Raw genomic sequence first — 22,082 nt, forward strand, 5'->3', positions numbered from 1 at the left:
ACTCATTAGTAAATTTAAATTTTTAAGTGTAGCATGTGATGTGGAACCTATGAGAACCTATAACAGGGGATCTGACCTGGTCAGGAAGTGAGGGAAGACTTCCCTAGGAAAGTTGATGGAGCTCGGATCAGACAAATGAGTTGGTATTAGCTAGGTGAAAGGGCAGGGAAGAGTGTTCTAGTCAGAGGAAGCCCTGTGGGGGGAGGGAGGTAGCAAATCTAAGGGACTGCAAGGTCTGTGTGGCTGGGAGGACAGCGCAGCGATAGAGTTTGAGAAGTGAGCTGTGGCCAACCGCACAGAGCCTTGAACTTTATTCAAAGAGCCATGTAGAGTTGTGAAGTTTTAAGTAGGGGGGGTGACATGATCAGATTTGCATTTTGCAAAGAGTAGCTAGGTGAAGGGGCAACATGGAGAATGAATTAGAGGAGGCAAGAATGGATGAGAAGAGACCCGGTAGGGGCTAATGGTAATACGGGGTTGGAGCAGGGCACTGGTGGGGGTGGAGGTGGAGAAAAATGAGAGGATTTGAGAAATAAATAAGGACTACAACTGGCAGGGCTCAGGGTGGATCAGTTTGGATGCAGGGGGTGCGATGTACTTCTTGACACCAAATTTGTGCGGGCTTTTTCCCATACCAACAACCAGTTCTCCATTTCACCAGCGCCAACTGGCTGTCCCACAATTCAGTTCAGTTCTGACACTAACTACCCAGCGGGAGCCAGTGTCAGACTCCGTGGTTTAAGGGATCAGTCTCACAAGTCGGCCCTCACTTCAGACCCAGTCGCAAGGCCCAGGCCACCTGCACTGCTGTCTGACTCAGCTACAAATGCAGGGGTTCCTATGACCACCCCCCTCAGGTTCAATAATTTGCTAGAATGACATGCAAAATTCAGGAAAGCACTTTACTTAACTATTACTGGTTCGTTTTAAAAGATACAACTCAGGAACATCCAAATGGAAGAGATGCACAGGGCAAAGTAAGGGTGGGTGGGAGCGTGGGCAGGGCTTCCATGCCCTCTCCGGGCCACCCTCTCCACACCTAGATGTGTTCACCAACCTACCAGTCCTTAGGTGTTTTATGGAGGTCTCATTATGTAGGCGTGATTAAGTCATTGGTGAGGGAACTCAGTCTCCAGCCCTTCTCCCCTCCCTGGAGGTGAGGGGGGCACTGAAAGTTCCAACCCTCTAATCACAGCTTAGTCTTCCTGGCCACCAGCCCCCATCCTGAAGCTATTCGGCACAGCCCCACCCCCCAGGTCATGCGAGAGGGCTTTAGGAGCTCTGTACCGAGAACCTGGAACAAAGGGCAAATGAGATTTATCATACCACAGGGGATGAGGGAGAAGTCAACGTGGACTTCACGGCCAACATCCCCCCTTAGGCTCAGCCTGGCCCCGAGGTCCCTGGATGGGGCTCCACGTGTCCTCCTCTTCCCCTCTTCTTCCTCTAGGAGATTGTGACTGCTTTGAACTGTGGCAAGAACATCGTGCCCGTCATTGATGGATTCCAGTGGCCAGAGCCCCAGGCCCTGCCTGAGGACATGCAGGCTGTGCTCGCCTTCAATGGCATCAAGTGAGGAGGGGGCAGGGCGGGTTACACAGGCCCCCAGCCAGCAGCTCCCTCTGCCCAGCCCTCTGACCCACCAGCCTCTGCACCCACAGGTGGTCCCACGAGTACCAGGAGGCCACCATCGAGAAGATCATCCGCTTCCTGCAGGGCCGCGCCTCCCGGGACTCATCTGCGGGCTCTGACACCAGTTTGGAGGGTGCTGCACCCCTGGGCCCCGCTTAACCAGTCCCTAATTCCCAAGCCCTGCCGTGACCCCCCATTTCCATCATCCCCCCCAATGGAACAGCTCCTCAAACCGGCTTCCCTGGGCTGAGACAGCCTGGGCTCTTCTCAGGAAATGGCTCTCTGCCTCCCCCGACCCTCACCGTCCACCTCAAACCCAGCTTCCTCAGTATCTGGAAAGGGAAGGGAAGCCAGGCATTGGGGGTGCTAAGACCTCCCCTAGCCCCTGCCCCCAGGTCCTGTCTCGGGCGTGGGAGGGTCATTGCTCAGCTCTGGAGACTGGAGAATGAGGGTGTGCTGCACGCTAACCCCTCTGCTGCCCTGCCAACAGCCAGCCTGAGTAGAGTGAAGGCAGGCAGCCTCGGGCAGGGCTCAGTGCAATGGCCAACCCTCACCACCAAGCAAGGGCTTGGGCCCAGGAGCCAGCTAGGGATGAGAGGCTAGCCACGGCTCTCCACCGAGACTGCGCCTGGCCCCGGGCTCACCACTTCCTGCCATCCTGTGGCCTTGCCCTGTAACCACTCAGTGCCCTTAGCTGGCCTGGTCTGGTCCCAGGTCCACTCCCAGCCTTCCTGATGTGCATCCTCCTTTGCCACATCTGGGGTCAGGGTGAGACTGAGCCGGCCCTCACTCTGGCTGGTCTGCAGCCGCGGCCTGCGCTCACCGGTGCACGGGAGCCCCCTGCTTGAGGCTGAGCAGGGGACGCTGCCTCTCGAAGAGCAGCTAGCCACCCTACCTGGCCTTGGTGCTGTGTGCCACGCCTCTGCCCATCATGGCCCAGCTCCCTTCCTCAGCCCCTCACCCGTCCAAGGCTGCCCCCGAACTGGCTCAGGGGGAGCTGGGGCGAGGCAGCCCCCCTGTGGCAGCAGCAGTAGCCTGGGCAGAACCTGTAGTTCCCTGGGAAGAGGCAAGATCCTGAGGAAGGGCATGGGGTGCATTCGAATCACCTGGGAATTTTGTTAAAATCCCATTCAGGACACCTGGGGTGGGGCCCGAGTTCCTGCACTTCTCACAAACTCCCACCTGGGCTGAAGCTGGTGATCAAGGAATGATACCTTAGGAAGCAAGACTGAAACACAAATGCCCACAAACGTTTGCCATTTCCCTGACACTTCACTCCATGGTCTCTAATCATCAGAGCAGCCTTACCTGGTGTTATCTCCATCTTACAGAGAAGGAACTGAATGTCATTTTCCCAAGTCACCAGTGGCAGCCCCAGGATGCAGACCTGGCCTCCTGGCGCTCAGTCCACTGCCGGGGGGACTGAGAATCAGACGGCTTGCTCCACAGACGGCTGGCTTCCCTCTTGCCCCAAAGAATCTAGCCGTGGGGGGACAGGCTTTCACAACAGAAGGCTGACTCAGGGGCTGTAAAGAAATAACCAAGCAGGAGTGTCCCTCCGCCCCTTCCTCCACCGGGGTAGGAGAGCAAGAAAGCATCCTCCTTCCAATAAATGCAGGCTCCAGCTAATGGGCTCAGCGGGCACCTGCCCTGCCCCTCCCCTCCCCTCCTGAGGGCAGTGGGTTCACACCTGAAGGCTGGCTCAGCTCCCAGAGCCACCTCCAGCAGGTGCTGGCCAGGCCCCTCGGAGCTCTTGGGCCACATCGTCAGAAAGTCAAAGGTCTCGCTCCAGGCTTGGAACTCCTTCCTTCCACTCGCCTCCCTGTCAAAGATACTGCCTCTAGCCGGTCCTGACTGCACTTGACCCTTTTCCTTCTTGCCGCACGAATGCCCACCAGTGTCCTGGATACGACGGTGACTGAGGCAGACTGGATGTTGCCCTCAAGAGCAGAGACAATAACAATACAGTGTGATGAGTCTCCTCCAGGGAAAGCCTTCTGTCTTTTTGTCCCCAATCAGTCCCACTCCCTCCTGAGGTCCCTCATGGGCAGTACTCAGAGAGGTTGCCCAGCACTGTTTCTTTTTCTGTTTGGCATACTCTCTACTGCTGCCTGCCTCCTGTCTCTCTGGGGAATCACAGCCCAGCCTCCGGGCCCCACCGGAGCAGCTGAAGTGATGAGCCTCCCCTGGCCAGGCCAGTGTGTTCAGGGGCCAGCCTCCCCGGCCGTAACAAACACTGCCCAGATCGCAGCCAGGGCAGGCACCCTGGCCCGCACCTTCCACCTGGGCGTGGTCTCACAGGGCCGGTCCTGAGACAAAGGGCTGAGAGACAGCCTTTCACCCCCCGCCCCCCAGCCGGCTCTGGCACTGCAGCCGGGTCTGCGGGGTCAGGGTTTTCTGCTTGGCTGGGCTGTAGCTGCTGCTCCCAGGTTGGGGCTGAGTCAGCCTCACCCCACCCCTCTCCAAGACCAAGAATTGCTCATGACCGACCAAGAAACACTCAAAAGTCAAAAGTCCAGCTCCAACTCATTTATCCTTCCCCTAGGTCCATGAATAGAGGCATTCATTCCATTCTAGAATGTATGAGACAGGAAGGATCTTAAAACAGTATTTAATCTAGTGTTTCCTAACTTGTCCAACCATGATCAGACAATTAGAGGCATTGCTGATCTAACCCTTCATAGAGGGCCTTGCTCAAGGCCACACACGAACCACAGGCAATGCCCGGAGTAGAGCCTGGGCCTAAGGCCAGCCCAGAGCCTTTTTCCTACCACCCTCACTGCTGGGACAGTCAGTGGAGGGGGCCTCTCCTTGCTTGATCTCCCAATGACAGGGGACAGTGAGATGGTAATCTGGAAACAGGCCCAGGCTACAGAGGACCACAGCTGACCCTAGTTTGCCCTGGGCCACGTTTTACCTGCGTGATTTCTAGCCAGAAAACTGGCTAGCAGGGCAGGTGAGAGAGAATGAGGGTAGAAATACCAGTAGGGGGCCATGCCCTGTGGCCAATTCTGTTTTGAAGAGTCAAGTGTCATCTGATTTGTTTGGGGGCTTATGGCCCTCATCAAAGCCAGTGCCTTAATACCAAATCCCATTCTGCCTTTCAACTTCAGGTCCAGGCTTTCCTAACGCCCTAGAAATGGGCCCCTCATTCTCTGGGGAGTCGGGCCCATCTCCAGGTTCCTGTTGAGCTACAGATGCTCGAGGGATGGTGTCAGCACATGGCCCTGCTGAAATGCCCAGCAATGGGAGGTGTTAGAGGGCTGAGTGGTAACAAAAACTGATTCTGCTTGGTTTGGTGTAGCCAGGAAGACCACAGCAAGGTGTCTTCAGGGAGTAGGTCTCTGACCCTGAGGAATGAGCGGCCAGGGCTCTGCCCGGAGCTTCTCTGCTGACCTGATGCAAGCGTGGCAGCCCTTCGCCTCCCAGCAGCTCCGGAGAAGAGAATGGGCAGTCAGATGAGGACTGAGCTGGCCACGCCCAGTACCAATCCCATGGCAACTCAGGGGCCCCTGTCCCTTCCAGCAGCCACTGCTATCTGACCTACAGTGGGCAAACTAGGAACAGGAAAACAGAAGGCCCCACAGCCCAATGCCTTGGGGGCCGGAAGTTTCATTCCAGGGTGATTATACAGACTTCTTATTATGATTGGCACTGCTAAGCCCAGGGGATTGATCCCCACGCAGAGATAGCAGCACTCTCCCTCCAGGTGGTACCAAGTCCCTCCCACAACCCTCCCTTCCCCCAGAGCTGGCACTGACCAGTGGTACCGTATTCATCACTAAGGAGTGACTGGTAGCTGCTTGGCCGTGAACTGAGCACGGTGGGCTGCACAGTTTGGGTTGGAAGCAGAGGTGCTGCCCTCATGCTTCAACTGGTCCCTCCATCAGGACCTCTCCTCTCCCCTGGAGGGTTCTATGTGATTGATGGACTAAAGGGTTAACAGATGCCTGTTCCAAATGGCTCCCACACCGCCCGCCCTGAGTGGGACTGTCTGGGTTACAATTCCAGATCCTAGAATCACAGGCAGGCACGGCGTGGATGAGGTGGGGGCCTTGGTCTAGCTTGACCACCTGGTCCAAGGTGAACACTGCCCTTTGAGGGGAGCTGCCGCTGCTGCTGAGGACTGGGACCCAGAGGCGTGTACTTCCAGCTGGTTGGCGTTCACGTTGCTCCTCTCGCCCCCTGCCCTCTGGTCCAGGCAGATCAGGGGCTCTGGGAAAACTGCTGGAATTCAGGGCAATGATTAGCCCTTTCCAGTATCCTGTGAGAGACCAGAGAGAGAGTTCAGATTTAACACGGGGGGACCCTCAACTCCTGAAGAAGTGACACAGGCTTTATCGGATGGGCTGGTCCAGGTATCCCCCTCCCCAAGCTGAGAGGTGGAAGACAATGTCCAGAGACAGAGGGCTCTGGGGGAAGAAACAAGTGGGTCAGGTTAGCATGTGGCCCGGTCACCACTAGCCGAGGAAGCTCTCCAGGCTTCCCTTTAGCACATTTCTGCCACCGTAGTTCCATCTGTAAAATGGAAATGGAGGGGGATGAGGGGAACTGGGTGCGAGAACATAGCCTTGCCAAGAAGCACTGTGAGCCTGACCCTTCCCCTACCAGCCTCTGCGCTGCTACCGGGGAATCGCTCCCAGACGATTAGGCAACCAGCTGCAAGGCGAGAGTCAGGCTGGGACTGAGACACCCACAGGGGAAGAGCTCCAGGACTGAGGAGGTTGGAAGGAGGAGGAAGAAGAGGATACATTTAGGGTGAAGGGGTCCATTTTGAGCCTGGGTCAGGGCCCTGCATTACCCAATCAGGACGGCCGGGATGAAGAGGAGGCCAGCTCCCAGGAGGAAAGGGAAGCCCTTCATGAAGTTCAGGGTGGCTGGGTAGAGCGAGTTGAAGATGCCGGAGGCTGTCAGCATGGCCAAGCCATTCACACAGGCCACAGCAGAAAAGAGAGCACCTGTGAAGAAATAAATAGCACACTCAGGAATTTGAAAGACCCAAATGCAAATCCTGACACCACTACCTCGCAGCTGTGTGACCTGGAGCAAGTCACTTAACCTCTCTGAGTGTCACCTTCCTCAGCTATGACTCCTACATCATGTGTTGTGATAAGGCTTCGATGAGGTCATGCATGGAAAGCACCTGTGCTACAAAACAAATGGCTGTTATTAAACCTCTATATTACAAGTACATGTGATATCTCCTAGCAAAAGTCTGATAAAGTCTGATAAAATGGTTTTAGGTTTATCCCCTTTGGAATCATCTCCTGTTTAGGATAAATTTCTGGGCTAATTCTCAGTTTCAACACTTATCAGCTGTGTGATCACCGAATAAGACACTTATCTTTCTGGGTTTCTGTCCCCCTTCTGTTAAATAAGGATAATACCTTTCATAGATTGTTGGTAACACTATAATCGCATGTAATGCACCTATCACAGGGCCTGGCCCCCTGAAGGCAGTCAGTTAGTAAGAGCTGTTCTTTTCTCCTGTTCCCCTTGGCATCTCTGGGCACAGTGAAGGTGCTAGAAAAATGCTTATTGAGTGAATGAATGAAGGCACATGGGTTCTGAGGATAACAGAACCCATGGTGGGCTATACATGCCACCAGAGTCTCTGCCATCACCAGATCCTACTTCCAGGGCAGATGGGAAAAAGTGGATGAGCCACATGTTTCCGGATTGGGATCTAAGACCAAGAGGCTTGATAAGCTATTCTTTATAGATATGACAGCATGGGACTTCCCTGCTGTCACAGTGGTTAAGAATCCACCTGCCAATGCAGGAGACACGGGTTCGAACCCTGGTCCGGAATATCCCACATGCCACAGAGCAACTAAGCCCGTGAGCCACAACTACTGAAGCCCTTTCGCCCAGAGCCCGTGCTCCGCAACAAGAGAAGCCACTGCAATGAGAAGCCCGCGCACGGCAACAAAGAGTAGACCCCGCTCACTGCAACTAGAGAAAAGCCTGCGCGCAGCAAGGAAGACCCAACGCAGCCAAAAATTTAAAAATAAATAGAATCGATATGCCAGCAGAACACAAATTTTGCAAAATAAGCAACAGCCCAACAAAAGTTGAGATTAAACTATCAGACTGTCAGAGCTCGAAGGGCCTACAGATGTCATCAAGAGCAATTCACAGGACTTCCCTGGTGGCGCAGTGGTTAAGAACCCACCTGCCAATGCAGGGGACACGGGTTCGAGCCCTGGTCCGGGAAGATCCCACATGCCGTAGAGCAACTAAGCCTGAGCACCGCAACTACTGAGCCTGCACTCAAGAGCCTGCGAGCCACAACTACTGAGCCCTCGTGCCACAACTACTGAAGCCTGTGCACCTAGAGTCTGTGCTCTGTCACAAGAGAAGCCACCGCAATGAGAAGCCTGAACACCGCAACGAAGAGTAGCCCCCGCTCGCCACAACTAGAGAAAGCCCACGTGCAGCAACGAAGATCCAATGCAGCCAAAAATTAATTAATTAATTAATTAAATTTAAAAAACTATAAAAGAACCCCTCCCCCACACACACACAAAAAGAGCAATTCACATGTGTTACAGATGAGGAAACAGGCCCAGATCACAGAGCCGCTGTGACAGAGCCAGGACTAAAACCCAGATCCCCAGATCTGCTGCTGTTAGAAACAGACCTGGGTGTGCATCCTAGTTCCACCACTTACTGAGTGACCTCAGGTGAATCAATTTAACCCTCTGGGCCTCTGCTTCATCGCCACGTGGAGACAGTGAAACCTACATCACAAAGTTGGACACTCTGACCCCAGAGAAGCAGGGAACTCTGGCATCATCACATCCATTTTACAGATGGAAAAGCTGAAGTCTGGAAAGAGTAAATCCTCTGCTTGGCTTATGCAAAAGAACATAATCGTAAGCTGCTGACTGCAAATTCCAACGCTGTGGTCTGAAAATCCAAATCGCTGCGGTTCCCTGCCAGCCCTGGGCGCTGTGACAGCAATGCAGTTGTCTTGGCTACTTATTTCTCCAGGGTGGGAGGGAGGAAGGTAAGCTGCCTCCTGGCCCGTGGCTACCCTCTGCGCAGTTCAGGAAACACTGGGCGTGAGGAGCCAGACACAGGCTCACCCTGATACTCACCCTGCTCTGACTCTCTCACCAGCCTGGAGAGTTTGGCCCGGATGACAGGCGTGACGACCAACGACAGGAAGAGGAGCCCGTACCCTGTGAGGAAAGAAACAATCATCAAGGAAATGGGCTTGGGGAGAGGGGTGCCCAAGTGAGATGTAGCAGAGGTCCTGTATCTACCCCATGAGGGACTCGGATTGGACACAGGAAGAACTTCCCTGACGGGGAAGGAGACAATGATGGGGGACAGCAAGCACACAGTAAATGCAAGTTCCTTTTCCCTTGACATTTAGTTACTCACAGGCTTACACTGTTTCCTTCATAACCATTTCTCTCCCTTGTGCAACTGTTACCTCCTCAACAAAAACTGCAAACTGCTAAAAAACAGTGGTGCCTGTGAAGTGCATTCACGATGAGGCCCCCCAGGGCCCCTTCAGGGGAAAGGCCCCCAAATCCCAGGGCAATGACAGTGTCTTCAACATCTCTGCACCCCCGAAGGCGTTGAGCCCAGCACCGAGTCCATGGAAGATGCTGTGGGCAGGAGAAAAAGGTACCTGGTCCCCGTCAGCACTGTCCAGGCGAGCGGCCACATTAGGAAATCTGTGATTACAGAATGGCTAACTGTACACATTTTAGGGCTCTATTAAAATAAATCTGTCCATTCAGGAAAGCTAACTTCCTCATTCGCAGCTGCCCCCTCCCACCAAAAAAAAAAAGGAAAGAAAGAAAAGAAGAACTAACACAAGCAGGAATTTGATAGCTGCGGTCTGAGAAGACTGGCTTTTTTAAAAACCCAAAGAAGCTGACCAAGGATATTTGAGATAGGTCCTGTGATTCTTATCAGAGAAGTGAGTATTAAGGCATTAATGGCTTGGACTTTGCTTAAGAGCACCAGGAATATAGGCTGTGGGAGGCCAAGGAGTGGAGCAATTAGTGTAAGAGCCATATTTTTGTCTTTGGCTCTATCTTACTAACAATATTTATGGTTGGTAATGTGAATGAATTACTTTGGCTATTGAAGGTCTATATTTTCTGTATAACAAAGATGGCATTTTTATGAGGTTTCTTAGTTGTCTGTCCTCCAGTGCAGGCTAGGGGCACAGTGATGTTTCCGAAGACATGGGCATGAACTACGTTTGGCAGCAGCAGGTGGCCAGTCCCCAGCTTTCACCCAGCAATTCTGAGACAAACGGTCCCTGAACCCATACACACTTTACCTGTGAACATGAGGGGTGTAATGGTAGCAAATGCAAAGACCACCATCCCCATGATGTTGAAGGCCAGACCGATCTCAGCCACCCAGGTGTCGGCCAGGCAGTACTGCAGAAGCCGCAGGCCCAGCAGGCTGGTGAGGTATGGGAGGTGCTGAGCCGCAGAACCGTAGCCAATCAGCCTAGAGTCCCAGCAGAGGGGTGTGCTCAGCTCATAGAGGGTCAGGATGTCCTGGGCCCCAAGGTGCACAGTGATCACCACGAAGATGGCCAACGAGTACAGGGCTAAGTGCTTCCTGGACTTCTCCGGGGCCTGGGTCACATAGAGCTGGACGATGGATCGGTGGTGACGGAGTGTGAAGAGCCGGGCGGGTGTCGCCTCTTTCACTGTCTCACCAAAGCAGAATGCTGCATAGAGAGTCATGGCAATCAGCACGGCCAAGGCCAACCAGAAAGGGTTGGCATAACCCTGCTCCTGGAGCCAGTTGCCACCAATGAGACTCGCCAGCATCCCTGCCACCCCGATGCACGCTTCCAGCAGGGCCATTCGGATGGTACGGGTACGGCTGGAGCTGACATCTGCCACGGAGGCAAAGCCAGCAGCCAGGAGGCCGCTGAAATCGCCGAGGAGGGCACAAAGGATGCGGCCCAGCACGAAGTAGCCAACGTGGAGCTGCAGCTGTACCACAAAGATGGACAGCACCGTCTGGAGCAGCAGGCCGAGGGAGGCCAGCACCAGCAGCGGGCGGCGGCCCACACAGTCACTCCAGGCACCCAGCAGGGTGGACGAGAAGAGTCCCACCAGGAAGCCGCCCATGTTCATGTAGAGGGTCCAGTGGGAGGTAAGCGTCTCCACTTTCTGCGGAGGCAAGAGTCTTATTACCAGGGTGCCGTTCCTCACTCTGGGCTGCCCATCGCCCACACCATCACCAACCTGGGAGATACAGGGACGAGGACTTTCTTTGGAGCCCTAAACCTCAGAGAATTTTAGTACAACTCTTAAAAACTGACACTGGAGGGGTATGGGAAATGGGCAAGATCCGTTCTCTTACTTTTAGCACTGTGAATGAAAACTGCTGCCTGCCGCATCGGCAGACAATGGATGCTGCGGCCATCGAGCCCTCAGCCACTACTGCCGCCCCTGATGCTGAGCCCTGATGTAACTCAGGATGGAGACCAACAGGCTGCCGACAGCCAAGCCCTCAGCCACTGCAGCCAGCCCCAAGTACAGACCCAGGATGGGACAGAACAGGATACTGGCTCTAGAGAGCTAAGGTGCATATCAGAGGAGTGATTTCAATAAGCCCAGGCTCCTGCATCTTCCCTTACTTAGAAAAGTGCTAAATTCATTGACTCGTGGGAATTCCCTGGTGGTCCAATTTTTAGGACTTGGTGCTTTCACGGCTGGGGCTGGGTTCAATCCCTGGTTAAAAAACTAAGAGCCCACAAGCCAGGTGGTGCAGCCAAAAAAAAAAAAAGCCCAGTAACTTGAGATGTCTGGTTTTCCTCAATTAACAGTAATCTTTTGATGTTCCAACTACCTGGTTTTTATTGCAAAACTCCTATATATCCTGGCGCCTCCCTTACCTCTTGGGAACAGTCCCTCAGAGCTATCTCAGAGACTGCCTCCCGGGCCTGAGTCCTCAGAAAGTCTGCCAAATAAAACATAATTCTCAACTTTCAGTTTGTGCTTTTTTTTTTTTTTAAAATTTATTTTTGGTTGTGTTGGGTCTTCGTTGCACGGCGCGGTCTTCTCACTGTCGTGGCTTCTCTTGTTGCGGAGCACGGGCTCTAGGTGCGCGGGCTTTAGTAGTTGTGGCACGTGGGCTCAGTAGTTGTGGCTCGCAGGCTTCGCGGGCTCTAGAGCGCAGGCTCAGTAGTTGTGGCGCACGGGCTTAGCTGCTCCGCGGCATGTGGGATCTTTCCGGGCCAGGGCTCGAACCCGTGTCCCCTGCATTGGCAGGCAGATTCCCAACCACTGCGCCACCAGGGAAGTCCCTCAGTTTATGCATTTTTTTTCAGTGGACACCCTCTTTTGTTAACCCTCAAACTCGCTTTACCTAGATCAACTTTAAGCATCCCCGCAACGCATTTCTCAGTCAAGCCCCAACTTTGCTCCGGCCCCGCCCACCACCTAATATCCTAACCCACTGGGCTGCCCCCAACCTTTACGCAGGCCCCGCCCACTCCGCTGCCCCCAGGGCCCGCCCCTGGCACGCTCCTCGCTTCTCCCCGCCGCCCCTACCTGCGCGGTGGGGTCCACGCTATGGTTGGTGCAGCTGCCCCTGTCACGAGTGCCGTTGTAGCCAAGGTCGGCACTGAAGCGGTGCCACAGGTACTGCGTGGTGACCGGGCCCTGCAGGACCAAGGCGAAGTTGGCAAGGAAGATGAGAGGCTCCACGAAGCCGCGGCACAGCACGGGCCCGGCGGGCCAGGCGCGGGACTCGCCCCGGGAGTTCGCGCGTCCGTCCATGCTGAGCTGCCGCTAGGCTTACAGCTCGGCTTTCTGCGCCTGCGCCCAGCGTCTTTTTTTTTTTTTTTTTCTTTTTTTAAGCCTGGTGGGGCGGGGCCAGGAGTGGTGGGCCCCCTTCCTCTCGGCCCCTCCCTCTCTGGGCTGGGGAGGGGAGGCGAGGGACCCCGTACCCCTGGTTTACAGAGTGACCTCAACTGCAGACCGTGCCAGGATACAGCCCTGCATTCCTCAGGTGCAGAACACCCATAACAGTAACAAGAATATCAATAATTAACATTCATTGATCGCTTATTATGTGCTGGGCACTGTACTAAACTCTAAGTGCATTAATGTCCCAACAACTCTATTGGCTAGATGTTATCAAGGATCTCAATTGACTCATGAAGAAACAAGGACATTGGACACTCAAGGCTGAGCTAGAAGAACACACGACTTTTTTTTTTTTTAATTAAAAAAAATTTTTTTTTTTGTTTATTTTCGGCTGCGTTGGGTCTTCGTTGCTGCACGAGGGCTTTCTCTGGTTGTAGAGAGCGGGGGCTTCTCTTGTTGCGGAGCACGGGCTCTAAGCGCGGGGGCTTCAGTAGTTGTGGCACTTGGGCTCTAAAGCACAGGCTCAGTAGTTGTGGCACACAGGCCTAGCTGCTCCGCAGCATGTGGGATCTTCCTGGAACCAGGGATTGAACCTGTGTCCCCTTCACTGGCCAGCAGACTCTTATCCACTGCGCCACCAGGGAAGCCCAAGAACACATGACTTCCGATGTCTATGCTGATGTTCTGCGCTGTGACAGGGGCGACTCAGTGGATAAGAGTGCAGCCTCCAACTCTCCTGCCTCAGTTCCATCACCTAGGCCCCGCTACTATCTTGGACATGCCATTTAGCTCTTTGTACCTCCACTTCTTCACCTTTAAAATGGTGGTGCTGATAGAACCTGCCTCAAAAAGTTGCTGTGGAAAAAGCGTCTGATACATTGTAAGTGCTGTTGTTGTTATAAACAGGCTGTCACTTGCTCCCCTCCTGCCACAGGATCTTTCCCTGGGAAGCTTATCTTGTTTCTGGGGCTGGGGCCTGGCTCTGCAGTGCCCTTGGAGGAGCAGAGGAGGAGGAGAAGAAGGTGGAGGACCTGGGAGGCCCTTAGGTGTGGGCTTGTGCTCCCTGGTCCTCCTACTATAGAAATAGGGGCATAAAGCAGTTGGATCTCCTGTCTGGGCCAGTTCTATTGCCGGTAAAAGGGAATGGTATTACTTGGCTTTCTCCCTTATCAGTGCATTTGTTGAGTGCTCCTTGTATGTCAGGGACAATGCCTAGGGGAGGCTCTGGAAATCAGCCATTAGCCGCTGCGGTCCCCCACCATCCATCCACCCACAGTGCACCTGAGGGAAATTCTGTGCTTTGGACACCGCCCCTAGGTAGTTAAGAGACACATCTGAAGAAAAAATTCAGTCACCCTAGATTCCTGTGTCTTCCCAAACATAGAAAAGTACTCAATCATTAACTTAAGATGCCTGTTCTTTGTGGTTAGCAGTAATCTTGTTATGTTCGACTAGGTGTTTTTCTTTCCATTGGGTGGGCGACTGCAGTGGCTAACGGCTTGATCCTTGTAGAACTGGAATGACAGGCAACATTTTATTTCTTTACACTGTTGTGTTTCCAGAGCCCCTCCCACCCCCCCAGCATGGTCCCAGACATACAAAAAAATTTTATATATATATCCCGGCTCCTCCGTTACCTCTTCGGAACAGTTTCTCAGAGCTCAGTGAGAAACTGAATAAACTCAACTCACAGCTCTTATGTTGTGCATTTTTTTCAAGTCGACTGCAGTGAGGAAACAAAGCCCTCAACCAGGCCCTGAAGTTTCTAGAATGGTCGGGGAGAGACATCAAAGAATCCTATTAGGGCTTCCCTTGTGGCGCAGTGGTTGAGGGTCCGCCTGCCGATGGAGGGGACACGGGTTCGTGCCCCTGTCCGGGAGGATCCCACATGCCGCGGAGCGGCTGGGCCCATGAACCATGGCCACTGAGCCTGCGTGTCCGGAGCCTGTGCTCCGCAACGGGAGAGGCCACAGTGAGAGGCCCGCGTACAGCAAAAAAAAAAAAAAAAAAAAAAAATCCTACTAAGATTTCAACTGCGGAAAGACCTTTAAAGGAGAAGAGCGTGGGACTCTGAGGGTACTAATTCAGAAGACTGGCCTGGTCTGGAAGGAGCGGAGCCAGGAAAGGCTGCCTTCCCTGACAAGGGGGCAGCTGAGTGGATTTCTGGAGGCAAGCCTTGTGCCATGACCCACAGGCCTGATTCTTGGGGTGGTGAGAGCTCCGTTTCTGGCCATCATGGCTGTGCATGGGCTTGTTGCTGGCTTCTTGACTCTCCCCCCTCCCCTGAGCCAAAAGGAGTCCGAGCCTCAAACTAGGTAGATGCTGGCTAGATACCAGTGGACTGAAGGATGCCCAAGCTCCCCACAGCCATCACCACCCTGTGGTCTTCCTAGAGACAGGAAATGGCACATTAAACATACAAGTCCCTGGGTTGGCTCCCTCCCCTCCCTCCCCGCTACCTGTACAAAAGCTTGGCCCAGTTAGGTCAGCTACAGTGAGGAAGGGGTGTCCAGCTGAAATCTTAGAATCATTTCCTAGATAAAGAACTAAGACTGAGAGATGGAAGGCCAAGGTCCATCTCTGGGAATGGGACAGGGTGTGGCTCGTCCCAGAGCTGGAGCCTGCGGTGCCCACGTGGCGAGAAGCCCCTTCTAACCAATAAAATAAGAATATTTGCAAGGCAGGACGAGAACATTTTTAACCATAAAATTCTCTCTCTGCCCATTTGAGCCACCACCCCCTCCCTTTAGTGTGCAATGAGCAGCTGTATGATACATTAACTAGATCCCTTGAGAAGACACAGCAATGCCTAGTCACCCCCCGCCCCCTGAAAAAAAAAAAAAGCAGTTTTCTCCTGGCACAAGCAAGGTAACTCTTTAGGAGACATTTCTTTCTCAATCCTGTAAAGAGGTCAAAATAACCCACTACTCGCCTTCTTGGACTATGGAAACTGTCAATATGTTACTTTGATGTAGAACCTTTTGTCTCAAAAGCTTCTATAACAGGTAGAACAGTCCTCAGAGCTTTCTGAAAGACTGTCTCCCAGGTTACAATCCTCAGACTGGTTTTTTTTTCTTCTTTCTCTTTTTAAAATATTTTCAACTCTTCTAATATAAACATGCATTTTAGTCATGGAAAATATAACATTAAAAAAATCTGATGTTCTCCTACTTTAAACCTAACCTGGCTCTGTTGCCAGAGATCAACTTCATGTCCCTTGGTATTCTGGTTTATTTTTTTTGGCCATGCCAGGAGGCTTGTGGGATCTTAGTTCCCCAACCAGGGATCGAAACTGGGCCCTCAGCAGTGAAAGCGTGGAGTCCTAACCACTGGACTGCCAGGGAATTCTGCCCCTTGGTATTCTGGAGACATCAAAAGGAGCTGACTCGGGCTTCCCTGGTGGCGCAGTGATTGAGAGTCTGCCTGCCGATGCGGGGGACACGGGTTCGTGCCCCAGTCCGGGAAGATCCCACATGCCGCGGAGCGACTGGGCCCGTGAGCCATGGCCGCTGAGCCTGCGCGTCCAGAGCCTGTGCTCCGCAACGGGAGAGGCCACAACAGTGAGAGGCCCACGTACCACCAAAAAAAAAAAAAGGAGCTGACTTTCCTTGAACCAGGCACTGTGTGGGGGCATTACATATTATCTTATTCAACCCTCACCACAACTTTATGAGGTAGGTACTATTATTTTCACAGATGTCATATCTGTGGCTTAGAGAGATGCAGGGAAAAGTCCTCCCCACCCTGGGTATAGGTTTCCTTCTCCCTCTTCCCACTCCAGTGTTTTCTGGATCCCAAGCCTTAGTATATGTTAGTCCTTTTGCCAGGAATACCCTTCCCGCCTTGCTTGGCCTAGTCAACTCCTATTCATCCTTCAAGACCCATCTCTGGACCGTACTTCCAGGCAGAATTAATCATTGCTTCGTATGTGCTTCCACAGGACTGTATTCAGACATCTAATCCTGGTTTTAGACTTCACCCGGTTATAAGTACGTGTTCACAGGATTGTCTCTTCCCAACCCCTACCCACATCCTGCCTCCAGACTTGAGGCCAGAGACATTGTTTTATTCATCTCTGCATCTCCTAGCAATGGGCCTGGCACGCGATAAAATGAAATGTTGAATAGATTTGATGGCATGCACCAACCTCAGTCGATTGATTGCAGCTGCCTGGATTGCAGCATTGAGATGGGCTGCTTCTCTGGCTTGGTGGGAAGGAGTCATGTGATCCATTAGTTCTGTCTGCCATGGCCTCAGGAATGAAAAGTATCTAATGACAGTGTTGTCTAGCCCTGGGCCATGCGCTCAGTAAGTTTTGTTGACCAGCTTTGGGGAAGCCCGTGGAAGCTACAATGGTTTCTTCACTCCCAGTTGGTTCATGCCCGTAGAGCACTGTCTTACAACCAACCACTGTGAAAGAGATGATTGCAGCAAAGATTCCTCATCCAAATGGCAGTCTTGTCATGACTTCCACCCAAAGCCTCTGCTTCCTTTTCACAAGTGGCCAACCACAGCTTCTGGAGAGCTGTTCTTGTTTTAGATAGGGTCAAGACATTTCCTGTTTCGAGTTGTTGCTTCTCACATGCCAACTCTGAACTTTGTGTGACTGGGTCCAGGTGCCACGGATGGTGGTTGCTGTTGAATCGAGCTTGAAGATGGGCAGGGATTTTACCAGAAAGAAGTGAGGCTGTCTCAGGTGAGGGGACCAGCTGAGCCTTAGACAGGAAGGCCGTCCAGGATCCAGAGAAGTGCAGGGCTGCAGGCACAGCTCCCCAGCCACTTACCCGGCTGGGGAGCTTCCCCAGACCACTTCCTGTCTTGGGACTCCTGCTCTTGGTCTCATTTTAAACACTTTGTCCCTGATAGGACCTTCTCATCTTTCCATCCCTCCATCCGGTTCACTTAGCATCGACTGCTTGCCAAGCTCACTGCCAGGTGCTGCGGTTACATACTAGCGTTTACACAATCCCTTCCCTCAGGGAATTCCCAGGCCAGTGGGAGGCAGCACTACCACTTCCAAATTACAATAAGAAAAGTATGCAGTTGCATAAATCCGTTCAGAGAACGTCCTCACGAGGAAGTCAAAGAAGGATTCACAGCAGAGGAGCTGAATTTTGAAGCATGAGGTGGTGAAATGGAGTCACCAGGCGAACAGAGAGAAGAAATAGAGAAGGGCTTTCTGCGCCCTAGGAAAGGCAGGTCCATGCAATTATCCCGTGAATAGCACAGTTAAACAGCATTCTGTTGTGTGTCTTAAAATGTGTTAATTTATTCAATGTAAATGTTTAAAATGTACTATAGGGGCTTCCCTGGTGGCGCAGTGGTTGAGAGTCCGTCTGCCGATGCAGGGGATACGGGTTCGTGCCCCGGTCCGGGAAGATCCCACGTGCCGTGGAGCGGCTGGGCCCGTGAGCCATGGCCGCTGAGCCTGCGCGTCCGGAGTCTGTGCTCCGCAACGGGAGAGGCCACAACTGTGAGAGGCCCGCGTACCGCAAAAAAAAAAAAAAAAATGTACTATAAAAACCTGTCTTAGGGGCTTCCCTGGTGGCGCGGTGGTTGCGAGTCCGCCTGCCGATGCGGGGTACATGGGTTCGTGCCCCGGTCCGGGAGGATCCCACATGCCGCGGAGCGGCTGGGCCCGTGAGCCATGGCCGCTGAGCCTGCACGTCCGAAGCCTGTGCTCCGCAACGAGAGAGTCCGCGGCAGTGAGAGGCCCGCGTACCGCAAAAAAAAACGAAAAACAAAAAACAAAAAAAACCTGTCTTAGGAATTCCTTGGTGGTCCAGTGGTTAGGACTCCGTGCTTTCACTGCCGAGGGCCTGAGGAACTAAGATCCCACAAGCCGTGCAGCACGGCCAAAAAAATAAAAATAAAAAAAATAATAAATAAAGCTATTAAAAAAAAAAAACAAAAAACCTGTCTTGACAAGTGTTCATTTTTATTTTCCCTGGATTCTCAAATAAAGTAACTGAACCCAGGCTTCTTGATTTCTGGGAGGCCCTGCAGGAGTTCCTCATGGCTGACCCAGTTGGGGGGTGACCATGAGGGTAATGTCTAGGGGTTCAGAGGAAGGACAATTTTGGTCAGGCCCTTCCTCAGTTCTGGGCTCAGAACCCCAGCGGTGATGGTCTCAAGCACCTGGTTTTCTGAGTGCACCAGAGAATGAACTCACACGAGACTGGGGGGCCAACCAGAAGGCTGTTCACGGACTGTACTGGCCACATTGCTCATCTAGGGCTGCCCGTTCCCGGTACAGGGAAATGGGTGATGGAATTACTGATCAGAAAGGTGCTGGGTGAGCAGGAATCAGAGCCAAAGAAAGGAGGATGGTTGAGGGGTTGGGGGCAGGCTATCTTCTCCCTGCACAAGGGAAGCCACCACTGAGAACAGCTGTCTGGGGACTGAAGTGATTGTGGCACCATCAACCAGGCTCGCTCTTCCCTTCCTTGGTGGTGTTCATGTACCCTGTTTTCCTAGGCTGACCATATAAACATGCTCTTTTCATAGATGTATCGATAGTGCTGATACAGTAATAATTGGCTTCCATTTCGGGAACTGCTCTGTGCTCCCCATTAAACAAATATGATCTCTTGGGAATTTCCTGGTAGTCCAGTGGTTAAGACTTGGTGCTTTCACTGCTGTGGGCCCGGGTTCGATCTCTGGTCAGGGAACTAAGATCCCACCAAAAAAAAAAAAAAAAAGAAAGAAAGAGACTGTCCCCTGTTTTGAGGTGGGGTGTGTGTTCGCCAGTTCACCACTCCCCCGCCATCACCTTCACTCATGGAAAGAACACCTGGCCTTGTAGGCCAGCAAGATTGCAGCCCCTTTACCGAGCTCTGCCGTTGTCTGGGAACAGGATCCCAGTCTCTCTGGGGCCTGTATTGATGGGTTCTGAACAGAAGGCAGATGGAATCACTGTGATACTATGTCAAGCTGCTATTCCAAGGATCTGAAAAATATTCTGTTTCCTCCCATACTTTGCTGATTTAATTAGCTGTGAGGCCACCACAATCTGGTATTGCTACACCTTACAACAAAGGGGAGAGAGTGTGAAGCCAGAGAGGTCAGCAGGGGCCAGATGATGCCCTTGCGGAGTTCAGTTTGGATCTTACTGAGTTCGAGGTGGCCGTGTGTGACATCCTGGTGGAGGGGGGCTCCCACGGGCAGGTGCACCCAGAGCTCGTGAGGAAGGGCAGAGCTGGGAGTCAGCCGCCTCTGATAGAGAGAGCCATGGGGATGGACAGACCCTCCTGAGAGGACAGGACAAGTGACAAGGAGCCTGGACAGGAGGCAGTGAGGTGCACAATGAGTTCAGATGGACAGAGGAAGAAGGAGTAGGTAGAGAGGGAGGAAGAGGAGAAGCAGAAGAGAAGGTTGAGGAAGCCAAGAGGGAAGAATTTGCAGCTGACATTGGTGACATGTGGGATACGTCAGTGCTGGGTGCCCCAGAAGTTTCAGCAGGTGAGACAAGGGAAGGGAAGTGTTGTGATCTGTGCATGGGTTGGAAGAAGAATTTCCAGACACGAAGTATTTTAGAAGAGAGTTTATTGAGAGCAAAGAGCAGTGTTAGTGAGGGGCGCTGCAAATACAGCGGGCCAGCTTCCTGATAGACAAAGGAGAGCCCACCCCCTTTGTGGGCCAGCAGCCAACTTTCAGAGCCTCGAGACAAAGAAAATTCCTGCTGGCAGGATGGCATTAGGTGATTGGTCAGGATGCTACATGGTGAACATTTTACCTAATATGGAGTTGGGGGCTGTCCGGTTTAGGTCGGGAGAGCCCATGGCAACAGTTGCTATGGGGCCTCGGTTATTGGAGATTTTTGTCCTGTGCCCTGGATATTGGACTCCACAGGAAGGGTAGAAGTCAGATCACAATGGGTTAAGGACAGATCAGCCGGGCATTTAATACGAAGGAATGAAGCAAACGTGGCCCTTGATAAGCTCACCCTTAGAGAATGTAACAAGCAAGATGCAACACATCTGGGGTGAGATTAGCTCCTCTTTCAGAGGTGGGACTGAAGCTTTAGGGACAGGCAGGCCTGATATCAGAGACCGATGTAATTTCAGGGAAGCATATCTGAGGCTGAAACCCAGTCAGTGGGGGAGAGAAAGCAGAAGGTGCAACCCCAGCCAACCCTGGCCGGCTCGCTCATGACAGCAGCAGACGCACTCTCCCATCCCCACAGCGTAACCTGTCAAGGCAGACAGCTGCCCTCCACGGTTCGAGCGCTGACCCTTTCGTACTTAAACACTCCAATGCTTCTAGGTCGGCTGTCAGAGGCTAATCTGGGACACCTTCGCAGCCCTCCCAAACCAACACTTCAGGCTGTCTCACTAGCCTTCCCCATTCTTAGCTTTTCTATGCAGTTATTTTGACATTTGGTTGACATTTGCCTTTATTTTATAAGACTGAATGGGAAAAGGGAAAACCCTGAGCTGACCCTGTTGCAGTATATACTTCAGATAAAAGACGGAACGCCACCAGGCACCTGAGAGCAATGGGTTTGGGCCAAGGTGAGAGCTCATTGCCCTGAGAGTGAGTGACAGGTGTTCAGCAGTGAAAGAAAAGGGCACATTTAAAGGAAGACTTGTGGGACTTCCCTGGTGGCACAGTGGTTGAGACTCCACGCTCCCAATGCAGGGGGCCCGGGTTCAATCCCTGGTCAGGGAACTAGATCCCACATGCATGCCACAACTATGAGTTCACATGCCACAACTGGGGAGCCCACATGCCACAATTAAGGAGCCCGCCTGCCGCAGCTAAGACCTGGCGCAACCAAATAATAAATTAATTAATTAAATATTTTAAAAGAAGACTTGTGACTCGTACAACTCAACATCAAAAAAACAAACAATCCGATTGAAAAATAGGCAGAAGCTCTGAACAGACATGTACCCAAGGTAGACATACAGACAGCCAGCAGGCACATGGAAAGATGCTCAACATCACTAATCATCAGGGAAATGCAAATCAAAACCACAATGAGCTGTCACCCCACGCCTGTCAGGATGGCTGTCATCAAAAAGACAACAAATAACCAGCGTTGGTGAGGATATGGAGAAAAGGGAATCCTCGTGCGCTGTTGATGGGAATGTAGATTGGTGCAGCCACTACGGAAAACTGTATGGAGGTTCCTCAAAAAATTAAAAATAGAACTACCATACAATCCAGCAATTCCACTCCTGGGTATTTATCCGAAGAACAAAAACACTAATTAGAAAACATATATGCACTAGCCAATGTTCGGAAGCAACCTAAGTGCCCATCAATAGATGAATGGATAAAGAAGATGTGGTATATATATACAACGGAATATTACTCAGCCATGAAAAGAATGAAATCTTGCCATCTGCAACAACATGGATAGACCTAGAGGGTATTATGCTAAATGAAATGTCAGACAGAGAAAGACAGTTGCTGTATAATCTCACTTATATGTGGAATCTAAAAACCAAAACCAACAAACCTAACAAAACAGAAACAGAGTTATAGATACAGAGAACAAACGGTGGTTGCCAGAGAGAAGAGGGAGTCGAGGGAGGAAGAAATAGGTGAGGCGATTAAGAGGTATAAGCTTCCAGTTGC

General features: G+C 52.3%; 2 protein-coding genes across 3 annotated transcripts in view; one reads left to right on the forward strand and one right to left on the reverse strand.

Annotated features, from left to right (window-relative positions):
* The window catches only part of SARM1 (sterile alpha and TIR motif containing 1), an 18,615-nt gene extending 14,788 nt beyond the window's left edge, over positions 1–3,827 (forward strand). Inside the window, exons 8-9 of the mRNA XM_030862048.3 lie at positions 1,451–1,572; positions 1,662–3,827. Coding sequence (XP_030717908.1) covers positions 1,451–1,572; positions 1,662–1,791 — 252 coding nt within the window. The 3' untranslated portion in view covers positions 1,792–3,827. The remainder of the gene's footprint in view (positions 1–1,450; positions 1,573–1,661) is intronic.
* Positions 978–12,413, reverse strand: SLC46A1 (solute carrier family 46 member 1). 2 transcript variants are annotated; one of them, XR_009560481.1, is made up of 6 exons: positions 12,180–12,413; positions 9,941–10,793; positions 8,736–8,819; positions 6,434–6,590; positions 3,323–5,896; positions 978–3,158 (listed from the first exon to the last, which is right to left on the reverse strand). XR_009560481.1 is itself a non-coding variant. In XM_030862051.2 (5 exons), the coding sequence occupies exons 1-5, from the start codon at positions 12,405–12,407 to the stop codon at positions 5,839–5,841; spliced, it is 1,380 nt and encodes a 459-aa protein (XP_030717911.2). In that variant the 5' UTR covers positions 12,408–12,413; the 3' UTR covers positions 978–5,838. The 2 variants fall into 2 exon arrangements, 1 of the variants encoding a protein (XP_030717911.2); XM_030862051.2 differs by having other exon boundaries at positions 978–5,896.
* Positions 12,414–22,082: the final 9,669 nt, after the last annotated feature.

This window comes from Globicephala melas, chromosome 20, assembly GCF_963455315.2.
Source record: "Globicephala melas chromosome 20, mGloMel1.2, whole genome shotgun sequence".
Taxonomy (NCBI): Eukaryota; Metazoa; Chordata; class Mammalia; order Artiodactyla; family Delphinidae; genus Globicephala; species Globicephala melas.

What these genes read in the sequence shown, in the direction of transcription:
- SLC46A1 (XM_030862051.2), bottom strand. Translation starts at nt 12,407, where the DNA reads ATGGACGGACGCGCGAACTCCCGGGGCGAGTCCCGCGCCTGGCCCGCC. An exon ending in GCGTGGACCCCACCGCGCAG is followed by an intron (nt 10,794 to 12,179) that starts GTAGGGGCGGCG and finishes TTGCCTCCGCAG; the next exon opens with AAAGTGGAGACGCTTACCTC. An exon ending in TACACCCCTCATGTTCACAG is followed by an intron (nt 8,820 to 9,940) that starts GTAAAGTGTGTA and finishes CTTTCCTCACAG; the next exon opens with GGTACGGGCTCCTCTTCCTG.